This window comes from Panthera tigris, chromosome F2 (assembly GCF_018350195.1).
Source record: "Panthera tigris isolate Pti1 chromosome F2, P.tigris_Pti1_mat1.1, whole genome shotgun sequence".
NCBI lineage: Eukaryota > Metazoa > Chordata > Mammalia > Carnivora > Felidae > Panthera > Panthera tigris.
This window is the reverse complement of record NC_056676.1, coordinates 7,556,317-7,572,817: the sequence shown is the minus strand read 5'-3', so window position 1 is coordinate 7,572,817 and position 16,501 is coordinate 7,556,317. Positions and strand designations below refer to the sequence as shown.

Here is a 16,501-nt window from a genome sequence, read left to right as displayed (position 1 = left end):
ATTACAATATATTGTCATAGGAAAGTTTGTAAAAAGAGAGGAGTTGGGTGTGATTATTTGTAAGTACTTACTCCGTGCAAATATGAGCTGGATCAGGTATCGTGTAACATTCTGATCACTTAAAAGGTGTATTGGAATTTCAGGCAGGGATGATTCATGCATTTAATAGACACGGAGCACTTACTATGAGTCAGGCAGCGTGCCAAGAACTAAATATACAGAGGAGCACAGAATGATCTCTACCTCCAGTGAGCTTGCAATTTAGCAACGAGCGGTACTGATCTACGTTTAATTATGCATTATTCCCTCAGTTCCCCACTATGACAGAAGCCCCTCTGAGGGCAGGGAAAATGACTGAGCTGTTTGCCCGTTTATCCCCAGTGCCTGACTGTGTCTGGCACAAACGAGCGCTTAACGACTCTGCTTAATCAATGAGTGTGTTTATTCACCATCTGCCTGGTGCTGCGCACAAGGGCAATAGTGTTAGGAAGGGACTACAGGTGGTTCATCACACTTTCCCGTCAGCCTGCGGAACCTATCAACTATTCTTACCCCTAAGATGGCCTGTCGACCACGTTAGGGGGGCAAAAAAAAAAAAACCCTGCTTGTAACTTCAAATCACCAAAGCTCTATTCTTGATGTATTTTCAAACTTTGATGTAAAACGTACCATTTCTAAGGACTAGATTAGTCCTTAGTCACAGGTTGGTAAAAAGTAAACGACGACAAAAACGGCTTCTATTTACTGAAACAGTATTTACTGATCACTATATACCAGGACCACTGAGGGTTTATAAGATGATTTTAGGTAGCATATAGACTAACCTAAAATTTCTGTTAGATATAAATTCATTTTAACGTGTTTTTTTTTATTTTTTTTTTTAATGTTTATTTATTTTTGAGACAGAGAGAGACAGAGCATGAACGGGGGAGGGCCAGAGAGAGAGAGAGGGAGACACAGAATCGGAAGCAGGCTCCAGGCTCCGAGCCGTCAGCCCAGAGCCCGACGAGGGGCTGAAACTCACGGACCGCGAGATCGTGACCTGAGCTGAAGTCGGACGCTTAACCGACTGAGCCACCCAGGCGCCCCTAACGTGTTTTAGGAAAAAGCGTGACAATGTCAATGATTTCACGGCCATTATGAACATAGTTTAGACCGGGGCTAAGTTCTCCCCAACGCCAAGCAACCTGATTTAAAAAGAGGTTAAAGGAGAACAAAGTGACATGTGTAATGGTACAGGTGGCACCTGCAGATGACAAGAACACGAAGGCGGTGCGAGATCTGTTTGGGAGCATCTGTGTGATCTCACGGATACCTAAACACGTGTGGAGGAAGGCCAGTTGGAACAGGGCCGCCATGTGTATGGGGGGGGGGGCTGTGGAGTAAGGACCGCTGGGTTCAAATTCTGCCGTCCTATTTATTGCATTCTCTGAGCTCAGGCAAACCTCTCTAAGTCTCAGCTCCCTCGTCTGCAAAATGCAATTAATACTATCCACTTCACCTTGGCAGAATCTAGATTCCAACACAGGTCCCTTTGATATCGACGCCAGGCCATAGCCTCTCCTACACTGGCAGATGGGTTTTATCTCCTGTGACAATCGGCAGGGTTAAAAGAAGCTGCCTGTGCCACCGAGTTCACAAGTATTTGAGGCTAACTGAGGAAAGCGACACATGGGTAGAAGACATCCACCTTCATATGTGTCCCCTGCGTGGCACTCGCCGACTGTCCACCACGGCCCCAGTGACCAGCTCTCAAAAGACCAAGTCGATGAGAATCAGCGTGACGTGCAGTGACAATGTGATTTAACCCAATCAGTTGTTTTCATTGCCCATTTTCTTCTTTATATTATCACCAATACCGAGAGAGACATACCATTATCTAAGAACAGGACTTCCACTTTAAAACGAATGTACGTTGTATAAAGTGTTTTACAGTAATTAAATCTTATGTACCTCTTCAGGTACCTCCTACTAAGTCCACCTAAACAGTTCAGTAAACAGCAGGTGTCAGACTTTCTGAAAAAAGAATGAGAAGAAGAAACAATATTTTTTAAACTTTTAATCCCACTATACACACAGTATTATACTAGTTTCAGATACACAATATAGTGATTCAACAATTCCATACATTCTCCAGTGCTCATCATACTAAGTGTATTCTTATCTCCCTCACCCGTGTCGCCCATAAGAAGAAACAACGCGCGTACCTACCCCGGCTGCCATAGGCTGATCTTGGTTGGCTGTCGGCTGATTCTTCCCCCAACCGTTGAAGTTCTCAAAAGCGAAGGACGTGTCCAGTACAAGTCGACCCTCCCCAGGTGTTTGCTCCAGTAGAAGGAAGGGGCAAACACACGATCACCCCCAGATCAAAAGCCTTTTGGAAGCATGGTGGAACGCTGGCCCCGGGAGGCCACAGGCTCCGTCTCTCCTGCACTGTAGCCACTTTGTGCGAACAACTCTCGTGCGGTCCTGCCATCATCTTGGTGCTCATCAAACCATCTGCCGTGGGAAGAGAGAAGATAATTCATAGGAGAGAATTGAAAGAAGGCACGTTACTTAGTGCTGAAAATAAAACACGGAAAGGATTTAAAGAGGCCTTCCGGGAGAAGCGCAGACATTTTAAAAAGGATTTAAGATTCCAAGCCGCACCAAATGATCTTTAGGAGCGTGACTTCAGCAAACCTTTGTCCTACGCTCTAGTTGCAAGGTTACGTTGATTCATCCTAAAATGTGAGATTTTAGGAAGGTCCTATGGTAACTTTACATGTATTCTAATATATCATAAAATCTGTAAAATTTCTCCTTTGAGATCCCCTTAGTGGAAGCCTTTATTTCTCTCCTTTCATGTGACTGGTAGGTATACCTCAGACTCGAGAAGAGCACTCTTTAAGAGAAATCTAACACAAGCCGTGCATGTAAAAACAGTAAAAATAAAAAAGGTGAAATTCATATTTATCACTTTTCTAAATGTTTATTTATTTTTGAGAGTGAGATAGAGCATGAGTGGGGGGAGGGCCAGAGGGAGAGGGAGACACAGAATCCGAAACAGGTTCCGGGCTCTGAGCTGTCAGCTGTCTGCTCAGAGCCTGATGCAGGGCTCGAAGCCACGAACCGTGAGATCATGACCTGAGCCGAAGTCGGACGCTCAACCGACTGAGCCACTCGGGCGCCCCTAATATTTATCATTTTAAGAAATATGAAAGACGTGACTGCTTGTTCCCCTTCGCACCCCAACTCATCTGATGAATTTTTCTGGGAGGTGCTTCAAGTCACAAGGTCCATCCCAGATGGGATAAATGCTGTTATAAACGAGGCCCTAGAGAGATCCCTTGCTCCTTCCACCCTGCAAGAACATAGCAAGTAGGCAATGTGCAACTTGGGGAGGGCCGTTGTCAGAACCCCACCCTGTGGGCGTCCTGATCACGGGCTTCCAGCTTCCACCTTCAGCTGTGAGATCAGAAGCTCTGACCACCCAGTGGAACCCATTCCTTGGTAGAAGTGAGCTACATGCTGGGGTTGGGCACTCCCTGATTGTCTCCCAAGTGAAGACAGGTGTGTAAACCTTAGCGGGCCCACAACAGAATAAACACAATCTATGTTTGCTTGTTTCTATTCCCCGATAAAGCCCTAAATAATTTCCTCTCCAGAGGACTTTCTCTTCTTCAAAGTAGAAGGAGACTTGAGTTTAAAGGGCAAAGCTGTGCTGGAAAAGGAGCAAAACCTGGGTTTTCTAAACACTCCAAATTTTAGTAGAATTTCTGACAAATCAGTTTTGTAATGAACTGAGTAATTTGCACAGGGACCTCTTCCTTGGAGGGTAACGCATAAAATCTCGCTGACAAAATGAGAACAGGAGATTGAGAGACACTAAATTAAAATTCCCCAAAGTGTCCAAGGGACCAAGAGACCCCACTCTCTGACTGTAACCCCACTCGTTGACTCGTCTATGCCTTGCGCACATCACTTAATCTCCGCGGGTGACATTTTTCTCATCTGTCGATGAGCTACAGGACTACAATGTTATTATGGTTCCTTCACCTATAAAGGAATAACAGCAAGAAAATGTCCCTCTTTTCTCATTTATGGAACTGAGAGCCCTCAGTATGAATGAACAGGGAAACTGTTAACACTCTTACAGTTCAGTTGATCAGAGGGCAATGGTGTATCTGTGTGCAGTATTTAATATGATGTGGTTTAATGCAGTAAAACATTTTAGTGCCTTCATTTGTATTATTTTGTTCCTTACAAATCCAATTTCCAAGGCTTGTAATTATTCTAAAATGCTGGCAGGCCCTAAAGAAACAAGTCACTTCCACCTTGACTTTTACTCCTTTGTATTGCCGGTAAAAATAATTTCAGCTCTGAGGAGTATAGGACTATGATCATCTGTTCTGGATGATTCTTGATTTTTCAAATGTGACACATTTGTGAAAATAAAAATCTTTTATTTGCTCCTCGTGTTCTTCCGTAGTTACCATAGCATATAGAGCAATAAAAGCATGTTATATAATATTAAATGTATCTTCATATGATACCAAATACCTAGATGTGATAGAGAACCAAATGTTGCATGGCCAATAGAGTAGCCACTAACCAGCTGTGACTACTGAGCACTTGAAATGTAGCTAGTATAACCCAGGAGCTGAATTTTTAGTCTTATTTGATTTTAATCAATTTATATGTATTAGATGTATGTAGCTAGTGGCTACCATATTGGACAATGCGTTTCTAGATTTTTTTTTAATGTTTATTTATTTTTGAGACAGAGAGAGACAGAGCATGAAAGGGGGAGGGGCAGAGAGAGAGGGAGGCACAGAATCGGAAGCAGGCTCCAGGCTCTGAGCCATCAGCCCAGAGCCTGACGCGGGGCTCGAACTCACGGACCGCGAGATCGTGACCTGAGCTGAAGTCGGACGCTTAACCGACTGAGCCACCCAGGCGCCCCTCTAGATTTTTAAAGATAAAAGTTAGTAGATTATTTGGAGACTTCTAAATACTTGCCATATGATCTAGAAATAAAAGTGAGCTTTTCTACTTCATTTGCATGTGTGGCTCTGTTTCTAAAGATTTCTTTAATTCAAAACTGCTTCTAACACCATAACATTTATCATCATGGAGCTTCTAATAACCGCGAGACACTTTTGCAGTTACTTTATGTACACTGTGTGAAGCCTTCAAACAACCCTGCAAAATAGGTGTTATTATCGCTCGTTTACGTAAGAATAAACTGAAGCTTCCAGAGCTAGTCAGGGAAGGAGTTATAATTCAAAGCCAGTTCTGAAAAACTTCAATCATTGCTCTTTTTGTTCCCCATTAATAATAAAAAAAAATTCTTGCAAAAAATAAAAATATAGGGTCTCTCTCCGGAGCTTGAATGTTATACAATGGCGATGACTACTGTGATGCGCATGCATTTTAAATGGATGTGTATTAAGAAAACAAACAAATAGCAGATCACAGGAGTGTTCCACATTTTGTTCATACAGAATGCAACTCCTGATTAAGTTTCAAAAGAATCGATATTTCCCGGAATCTGACTATCGTAAGGTAAAGTCCACTCAGTCAACCGACGTGTTTCTCTGTTTCTGAAAGCGTGTCCAACACTTTAGGAGATGGTGACGCCAAAACACCTGGTAAGCTCAGAGCACACCCAGCTCTCTGGCTTCACTTAGTACCGCATCCCTCCTGCCTTAGCCTAGCATTAAGCGGGAGCTCGTTCAAACAAGGATGCTTCATTTTTTATCTCTACATATCCAGGACTTGGCACGGGGTCCGACACCCGGAAGGCAGGCAATGTTTCTGCATGCATAAATGGGTGAACAGATGGACAAACACAATGCATGAGTTCTCCAGATTCAAGGAACCTGCAATCACAATGACATCTACTTTCACCTGAGCTCTCATATAGGTCTCTACCATGGCCCTTAGGACATAAAAAACAAAAACAGAAACAAAATCAACAAAGAATAGAAAGGACCAGAGAACATCACCAGAAATACCACCTCTATAGGTAACACAATGGCAATAAGACAAACCTTTCAATAATCACTCTAAATATAAATGGACTAAATGCTCCAATTAAAAGACCCAAGTTACCAGAATGTATAAAAAATAATCCATCGATATGCTACCTATAATAGATTCATTTCAGACCTAAAGAAACCTCAGATGGAAAGTCAGGGGATGCAGAACCATCTATCGTGCTACCCTCAGCCACTGTTACTGTTCCTATACGGGTGAACATGCCAATTTGATGGCACCCGCCATCTATCGTGCTAATGGACGTCAAAAGAAAGCTGGAGTGGCCATATTTATATCCAAAAAACTATATTTTAGACCAAAGACAGTAACAAGAGATGAAGAAGGGCATTATGTCATAATTAAGGGGTCTATCCATCAAGAAGATCTAACAATTGTAAATATTTATGCCCCCAACTTGAAACACCCAAACATATAAATCAATTAATAACAAACATAAAGAAACTCATTTATAATAATGCAATAATAGTAGGGGACTTGAACAGCTCACTTACAACAATGGACACATCATCTAAGCAGAAAATCAACAGGGAAACAATGGCTTTGAATGACACACTGGACTGGATGGACTTAACAGTTGTATTTAAAACATTTCATCCTATCCTTTTCGAGAGCACATGGAACATTCTCCAGAACAGACCACAAACTGGGTCACAAATCAGCCCTCAACAAGTACAAAAAGACTGAGATCATACCATGTATACTTTCAGACCACAACGCTATGAAACTTGAAGTCAACCGTAAGAGAAAAATTTGGAAAGCCCTCAAATACTTGGGGATTACAGAACATACTACTAAATATTGAATGGGTTAACCAGGAAATTAAAAAAGAAATAAAAAAAAAAACATATGGAAGACAAGACGAATGAAAAAATGTTAGTCCAAATCCTTCAGAATGCAGCAAAGGCAGTCCTAAGAGGAAAATATATTGCAATTCAGGCCTATCTCAAGAGCAAGAAAGGTCCCAAATGCACAACCTAACCTTACACCTAATGGACCTAGAAAAGGAACAGCAAATAAAATAAGGCCTAAAGCCAGCAGAAGAAGGGAAATAATAAGGATTAGAGCATAAATAAATGATATGGAACCAAAAAAACCCAATAGAACAGATCAATGAAACTCACAGCTGGTTCTTTGAGAGAATTAACAAAATTGACAAACCCCTAGCCAGACTTATCAAAAAGAAAAGAGAAAGGACCCAAAGAGATAAAATCACAAATGAAAGAGGAGAGATCATAACCAACAACACAGAAATACAAATAATTATAAGAAAATACTATGGACAATTATATGCCAAAAAATCTAGGCAATCTGGAAGAAATAGACACGTTTCTAGAAACCCATAAACTACCAAAATCCAAAAGTGATCTAGGAAGAAATAGAAAATTTGAACAGACCCATAACTAGCAATGAAACTGAATCAGTCATCAAAACATCTCTCAACAAACGAGAGTCCAGGGTCAGATGGCTTTCCAGGGGAATTCTACCAAACAGTTAAGGAAGAGTTCACACCTATTCTCTTGAAGGTGTTCCAAAAAATAGAAACGGAAGGAAAACTTCCAAACTCATGCTATGAAGCCAGGTATTAACTTGATTCCAAAACCAAAGACCCCGCTAAAAAGGAGAAGCACAGGTCACTATTTCCAATGAACATGGATGCAAAAATTATCAACAAGATACTAGCAAATTGAATTCAACTATACATTAAAATAATTATTCACCAGGATCAAGTAGGATTTATTTCTGGGCTAAAGAACTAGTTGAACATTCACAAATCAATCAATGTGATACACCACTTTAATAAAAGAAAGGATGAGGGCCATATGATCCTGTTAATAGATGCAGAAAATGCATCCATTCTTGATAAAAACCCGCAACAAAGTAGTGACAGAGGGAACATGCCTCAGTGTTATAAAGGCCATACACAAGAGACCCACGGCTAATATCATCCTCAGTGGGGAAAAACTGAGAGCCCTTCCCCTATGGTCAGGAACAAGACAGGGATGTCCACTCACGATTACTATTTAACATAGTACTAGAAGTCTTAGCCTCACCAATCAGACAACAACAACAACAACAACAACAACAACAACAACAAAGAGGCATCCAAATTGACAAGAAGTCAAACTTTCACTATTGGCAGATGCCATGATACTTTATGTAGAAAACCCGAAATACTCACCCCAAAAAACCTGCTAGAACTACTACATGAATTCAGCAGTTTCAGGATATAAAATCAACCTGCAGAAATCTGTTTCATTTATTTTTTTTTTAATGCTTATTTAGTTTTGAGAGAGACAGAGCACAAGCAGGGGAGGGGCAGAGAGAGAGGGAGGGAGACACAGAATCTGAAGCAGGCTCCAGGCTCTGAGTTGTCAGCACAGAACTCACAGGGCTCAAACTCACAGACTACAAAATCATGACCTGAGCTGAAGGCAGATGCTTAACCGACTGAGCCACCCAGGTGCCCCAACCTGTTCCATTTCTATGTACCAATAATAAATCAGCGGAAAAAGAAATCAAGGAATTGATCCCATTTGCAACTGCACCGAAAAAATTAGATACCTAGAAATAAACCTGACCAAATAGGTAAAATAATATACTCTCAAAGCTGTAGAACACTTGTGAAAGAAATTGAGGAGGACACAAAGAAATGGAAAAGCATCCCATGCTGATGGATTGGAAAAACAAACATTGTTAAAATGTCTATACTACCCAAAGCAATCTACACATTTAATGCATTCCTTATCAAAATACCACCAGCATTTTTCACAGAGCTAGAACAAATAATCCTAAAATTTGTGTGGAACCACAAGAGACCCTGAATAGCCAAAGCAACCCTTAAAAAGAGAAAACAAAAATGAAGGAATCGAGATTCCAGATTTCAAGCTATGATACTGGCACAAAAACAGTATCATGGAACAGAATAGAAAACCCAGAAATAAGCACAACTATATGGTCAACTAACCTTCGACAAAGCAGCAAAGAATATCCAGTAAGAAAAAAAGATGGTCTCTTCAACAAATGGTGTTGGGAAAACTGGACAGCATCATGGACAAGAATGAACCTGGACCATGTGCTTATGCCATACAGAAAAATAAATTCAGAATGGATGAAAGACCTAAATGTGAGACAGGAAACCATCAATATCCTAGAGAAGAACACAGGCAGGAACATCTTTGACGTCGGCAGGAGCAACTTCTTACTGGACACGTTGCTGAAGGCCAAGGGCAACAAGAATAAACATGAACTATTGGGACTGCATCAAAATAAAAATCTTCTGAACAATGAAGGAAACAATCAACAAAACTAAAAGGCAGCCTACAGAATGGGAGAAGATATTTGCAAACTGCGTATCCGTTAAAGGGTTAGTATCCAAAATCTACAAAGAATTGAGCATACTCAACACCCCAAAAAACAAATAATCCGGTTAAGAAACGGGCAGAAGACATGAATAGGAAATTTTCCAAATAAGACATTCAGATGGCTAACAGACAAATGAAAAGATGCTCAACATCACTCATCAAGAGGGAAATACAAATCAAAACCCTGATGAGATACCACCTCACAGCTGTCAGAATGGCTAAAACTAACAACACAAGAAACAACAGGTCTTGGTGAGGACGCGGAGAAAGGGGAAACTTCATGCACTGTTGGTGGGAATGAAAACTGGTGCAGCCACTGGAAAACACTATGGAGGTTTCTCAAGAGACTAAACTAGAGCTACCCTACAACTAGCATTATTAGATGTTTGCCCAAGGGATAAAAAAAATTCAGATTCAAAAGGGCACATACACCTCAATGTTTATAGCAGCATTATCAACAATAGCCAAACTATGGAGAGAGCCCAGATGGCCACTGACTTATAAATGGACAAAGAAGATGCAATATATATACACAATGGAATATTACTTGGCCATCAAAATGAACGAAATCTTGCCATTTGCAATGACATGGATGGAGCTAGAGTGTATCATGCTAAGTGAAATGAGTCAGAGAAAGACAAACACCATAGGATTTCACTTATCTGTGGAATTTAAGAAACAAAACAGATGACCATATGGGAAGGTGGGGAAGAGAAGGGAGGGAAACAAAGCACAAGAGACTTAATGATACAGAACAAACTGGGTTGAAGGAGGGAGGTGGGTGGGAGATGGGCTTGATGGGTGATGGGTATTATTTAGGAGAGCACTTGTTGAGATGAGCATTGGGCGTTGCGTGTAAGTGATGAAAGCTACTCCTGAAACCAATATTGCACTGTATATTAACTAACTAAAATTTAATTAAAGTAAATAAATAAAAATTTGAAAACCGAGGATCAGAGAGTGGAAGTGATACACGTATACATGGCCTGTGAGTTACAGACCCGCCCTTGCAACTTGATTCCCCTAATTTATATTATCCCTACACGACATCAGAATAATGCTTTAGAGTTCACTGCTCATATACCAAACTTCGTTTGAGCTTAAATGGTTCCGATGAGCTCAGAGGACCAGGTATCATTCCTGTTTTACAGATGAAGGAATTGAACCTCAGGGAAAGTTGAGAGTAGCACCCAGGTTTGCAGAACCAGCGGCAACAGAGCAAGTATTTGAGAAACAAATCAAGAACCTCTTTTCTAAATCCTAATCCAGTTTTTCTTTCCGTTGCATATTCCAGAAGAGAAAAATATTAAATAGAACAAATAAAGAGAGAATTTCTAGTGCTGATAAGGAACAGCGTGCTGAGGAGGGAAGGCCTTCAGCTCTGTATTAAAGGAAGGACTGATGAGACCAGGCAGATGGGCAGGGCCAGGGGCGGAGCTTGCTGATGACCCGGCTGAAATGAATTGGACAGAGGGGAACAATATTTTGCATAATGAGGAATTAAGAAACAGCACGTCCTGATTGCCATCTTCCTCTTCAGACTTAACAACAACCCTCTCAAGGAACCGTCCATTACCTGTTTAAATTGACAAAGGAGATCACTTTGATCCTTTAGCGTACAATGTACTACGTGGTGATTTTATTCATAGACTTTCCAAACGTTCAAAAGTTGGGTACAAAACTATGCACCAAATTATACCAGAAGAGAAATGAAAGCGTGAGTATTCAGAGTATTCAGAGCAGTAGAAGCAGAGGAAAAGAGAAGATTCCCTATCAGGGACACAAACTCTCTAAATTCTTTAAAAGTATTTCAAGGCCAAGAGCAAAACTAAATAAATTCACTTAAATGTATTTCACTGCATCATTTAGAGAAGATTGATATATTTAAATCATGATGTAAAGGCACAATAATCATCGCTCTTGGTGGTGAAAATCTAGAAATTATCAAGGACGACTGCATTTGTCAATGCAATTAAATAAAGAAAAAAGAAGTAAGGAAGAAGGGGGAATGAAAAGTAGTAAGTGTTGGAAAGGAAGAAACAGAACTGTCATTATGTATAAGATGACTTTCTGAATTAAGAACTCCAAGAAGTTACAGAATATAGTGAGAGATGAAAAAAAAAAAAAGTTACAAAATAAATATGTAAAAGTCCATTACATTTCTATTGACCAGAAAGGAAGAGCTGAGAAGCATAATTCAACAAAAGCTACCATGTTGCATTGCTATAAAAATTTAAGAACGTAGGGATAAATCTAAAAACAGCTGTAGTGTAATTTATAGAAATATTATCCGAATTTCAAGAATAACAGCCAAGAAGACATAAATAAAGAGCTATTCTATACTCGCGAGAGTGCAGAAATTATAGAGATGTCAGTTTCTCTCAAGCTAATCTAAAATCTGAATATAATTAAATCAAACCCACCACAGAGTTTTACAAGAAAATTGACAAGCGAATGATAAAATGTGTACGGATGTGTGAGGCCCAAGAATATCCTGACGCTCCTGAATCAGAGTAAGGTAAGTGATTCATCCTTCCAATTACCAACATTTATTATAAATCTATACTAATTAAGACAATACAGAATTGGTGCTGGCATAGACAAATTGACTGATGGAATGGGAGAAAGGCCTTGGGCTTGACCTACACATCTACACAAACTCATTGCAGGAAGTCTGTGCTTTACTTCTGGTGCAGAAGTGCTATGAAGGACGGCTCGCTGGGAACACCATCGTCATCAGTAAAATGATGACTGTTCACTTGCTAAACATTTTTGCCAAAACATCGAAAACTCCCTTACTGTTGGTTAGAAACGAGTAGGAAAATGGAAAAAAAAAAATCAAGACTAATATTTAGTACACTGTATGAAAATATTAGAAACAGAGAATTACAAGGTGTATTTCTTTGTTATAAAACAAAAACAAAAAAACACCTTATCGAGAGTGCTCTGCATGGTGCTTGCCTTCTTTCTCTCGTCATATAACTGACAATAAACAGCGCGTGTCTTTTCTACGCCCTGGCAAACTGCCTAACTCCTATCTAAGTTTCCATCGGCTTCCCATGTTCTACCCTCTGTGCTTCCAAAGTCATAAAATATCCGAGAGTTCCTCTCGTGGTAAGTTTTTACCAACATCACCTCCTCCGGGACATGTTCAACCTTTCTGTCACCCTGATTTATGGTCCCAAGTCCCTTCAGCTGCTCATCTAAAGTCTCCGATGGTGACAGGGCCAACATTCCCGCAGGCAGATAGTTCTTCTTTAACTCCATGTATGTTTGAACGCCCATCCCAGCATTACCACTGGTATTGCTTTGATGTGCTTGTATCTGGGAACTGTACATTTTTAGGAAATGTCAGATGCGCATGTCACTGGGAGATGAGGAGTCAGTACAACTACAGCCTCTGCTGTCTGTGCCCGAATGGTGTAACAGACTGTGAAAGATAGGAAGTGACTGGTGTTGGATCAGGACCCACATCCGTTACGTACACGGTGATTTGTGGACTGAAGAGCTGGCAGTGAAGGGTGTAGTTGATGTAATTGCACTTAGATTACCATGGTAACTGAAATTTCAACTATGTTGCTCAGGGACTTGTGTTGTTGAAGTCATTGTCTCTGAGGGGCGCCTGGGTGCCTCAGTCGGTTAAGGGTCCAACCTTGGCTCAGGTCATGATCTCGCGGTCTGTGAGTTCGGGCCCCGCGCTGGGCTCTGTGCTGACAGGTTCTGTGCGTCCTTCTCTCTCTGCGCCCCCCCACCCCTCTCTCAAGAGTAAATAAACATTAAAAATCAATCAATCAATCAATCAGTCAATCACTTTCACTGATAATTGTGCATACAGAAACCATGCAAAGCAAAAACTGCCTATATCCGAAAGGTGGCTTTGTAGAACACACAGGAAAAGGTAGAACAGGTGATAAATCATTATGGTACAACTGCTTATCCACGTGGGAAAAAGCAAAGTGAATTATATCTTTATGTCACACACAGAAATCAACTACAGGTGGATTAAATATCTATTTTTTTTTAACGTTTTATTTATTTTTGAGACAGAGAGAGAGAGAGCATGAATGGGGGAGGGGCAGAGACAGAGGGAGACACAGAATCGGAAGCAGGCTCCAGGCTCTGAGCCATCAGCCCAGAGCCCGACGCGGGGCTCGAACTCATGGACCGCGAGATCGTGACTTGAGCTGAAGTCGGACGCTTAACCGACTGAGCCACCCAGGCGCCCCTGGATTAAATATCTAAATCTTAAAGACAAGACTTTATATATGTGTATCTATATATAAATATATAGATACATATATATATGAACATCTATTTATCAATTATCTATCTATCTATCTATAGAATACCCCATGAGTAGTGAAGTCTTTCTTTTTTTTTTTATTAATTTTTTTTTTTAACGTTTATTTATTTTTGAGACAGAGAGAGACAGAGCATGAACGGGGGAGGGGCAGAGACAGAGGGAGACACAGAATCGGAAGCAGGCTCCAGGCTCTGAGCCGTCAGCACAGAGCCCGATGCGGGGCTCGAACTCACGGACCGCGAGATCGTGACCTGAGCTGAAGTCGGACGCTTAACCGACTGAGCCACCCAGGCGCCCCAGTCTTTCTTAAGGTATAAAATCTGATCACTAGAAAAAAATACCCTATTGCTAAGTGGAAAGACATTAAAATTAGGAATTTCAGTTCATCAAAATATACCACACCCTGAACAAGATACTGTGGTAGTAACTGCTCGTTGCTGTCCCCTTCGTCAAGCACCGCAAGCTGGAGCCACATTTCTCAGATGGCTTTGCAGCCGGAGCTAACCGTGTAACTAATATCTCATGTGACCAGAAGTAGTGGGGGCAGTTTCTACCTCACTTGCTTCAAGGACACTGGTGTCAGGGATTTTCTCTCTTCTCTGTGCCGGGACCAGCTCTGACCACTCGGAAGAGGAAGAGATCAAGGTTGTGGCGTAATGACAAAATGCAAGGACCCTGGGTCCCCAGTGACTGGCTACAGAAGATCCATCATAACTGTTCACTTTGGCACCTACTGCCTTAGGGTGCAAAAAGCTTCTATCTTTTTAAAACCCTTTTTGAGCAGTTTAAAAAAATGTTTTTAATGTTTTTATTTTTGAGACAGAGAGAGAGAAACAGAGCATGCGTGGGGCAGGGCAGAGAGAGAGAGGGAGACAAAGAATCCGAAGCAGGCTCCAGGCTCTGAGCTGCCAGCACAGACAGCTTATGTGCTGTTAGCTTATGGCTCCAATCCATGAGCCATAAGATCGTGACCTGAGCCAAAGTTGGACACTTAACCAACCAAGCCACCCAGGTGCCCTGAGCATTTTTTAAACAAGACCTCCTTTGCCTTTACCATAAATATTATGGATAAGAACATGTATTTCTACAGAAGAGGAAATTCAAGAGGAGGGAAGGGAGGGGAGGGGAAGGGAAGGGAAGGGAAGGGAAGGGAAGGGAAGGGAAGGGAAGGGAAGGGAAGGGAAGGGAAGAAAGAGGGAGGGAGGAAGGAAAGAAGAAAGGGGGTGAGACACAATGAGGGGGGGAGGAAGGGAGGGAGGGCAGGAGGGAAGAAGGAAGAAAGGAAGGAAGGAAGGAAGGAAGGAAGGAAAGAAAGAAGGAAGGGAGAGAAATTGGGGGGGAAGGGAGGGAGGAAGGAAGGAAAGAAGGGAGGGAGGGTGAAAGAGAGAGACTGAGAGGGAGGAAGGGAGGCAGGAAAGAAGGAAGCAAGCTAACTCACACTTCGTAAGAATCAGGGAAATGCGAATTAAGACCACAGTGAGATAACTTATACATTGTACCTTATTACTGTACAAATTCAGTGTACCAGGTGTCTGTGAGACTATGACACAAAAGAAATTCTTTATACTGTCGGGAAAGCTTAATAAAAATCACTTTTTGAAAAACTGGCCTATTTTAAAACCTGACTATAATCATAGTTTTTGACCCAGCAGTTAACTTTGCTCTGGAGCAGGATTTCTCAGCCTCAGCAATATTGAGACGTCGGACCTGACAATTCTTTGCTGTAGGGTTGTCCTGTGCATGGTAGGACGGTTAGCGGCATCCCAGGCCTCCACTTAGCAGGTACTGGTAGCCCCTCCTTCCCAGCGTGACAACCAAAACCACTCTCCTGAAATTGCCACATGCCCCTAGGGAGGCACAATCAACCCCATGGGGGAATCACCACCCTGGAGGACCTCTTGCTTCCATGCACAAGAGCGCTCGCGTCAGTCTGCGACAGCCAGACTGGAAACAACGCAGCCATTAACAGGAGATGAGCGAATTCATTATGTGTCATCAGGCAATAGGATATTACAGTCACGAAAAAATTATCTACAGCACCACACAAGAAAGTGAATGAATCTTAGAAACACGATCTTGAATGAAAAAAAAAAAAAATCAAACCACGTAAGACCTCATACGGCACAACACAATTTATACAAAGCGCAAAAACCATCCAAAGTATTTTCAAGGATGGCTACGCAATTAATTGAGTGAAAGCAAAGATGAACAAACCGAGAAATGATAAACAAAAAAACTCAGGATGTCTACTTTGGGGGATGAGGAGGGGTGCTGAGATACAAGCAGAACAACGGTATCGGGAACGCTCTACGATTCACTTTGTGTGGCTTTATAAGACACGAATTTTGCAAGAGAAGAAAGGAAAACATAGCCTAAGTACCCCATCATGGCATGTTTCTTCTTTTAATGAAAAGAGTGTGCAGAACACAGGAAGGATAGTTTAAATAATTTAAAAAGAATGTTAAAGTAATTACAGGCAAACCTCATTTTATTGTGCTTTGCTTTCTGCACTTTGCAGACACCACGGTTTTTACAAACGGAAGGTTTCTAGCAACCCTGCACGGAGCACATCTCTCTGCGCCATTTCCCCAACAGCATTCGCTCCCTTCTCGTCTCTGTGTCGCGTTTTGGTAATGCTCACAATAGTTCAAATTTTTTCATTATTATTATACGCATCATGGTGATCTGTGATCAGCAGCTACTACTCAGTGAAACTTCAAATGATGGTTAGCACTTTTTAGCACTATTTTTTAGTTAAGGTACATACATTGTTTTCTTAGACATAATGCTATAT

The 16,501-nt window shown here is 41.4% G+C and overlaps 1 protein-coding gene across 1 annotated transcript in view; it reads right to left on the bottom strand.

The window, feature by feature from the left end:
- Positions 1-1,965: 1,965 nt before the first annotated feature.
- Positions 1,966-16,501, bottom strand: part of LOC122234887 (lipoxygenase homology domain-containing protein 1-like) — a 129,042-nt gene continuing 114,506 nt past the window's right edge. Inside the window, exons 10-11 of the mRNA XM_042972887.1 lie at positions 2,212-2,499; positions 1,966-2,016 (exon numbers count right to left, since the gene is read on the bottom strand). Coding sequence (XP_042828821.1) covers positions 2,276-2,499 — 224 coding nt within the window. The 3' untranslated portion in view covers positions 1,966-2,016; positions 2,212-2,275. The remainder of the gene's footprint in view (positions 2,017-2,211; positions 2,500-16,501) is intronic.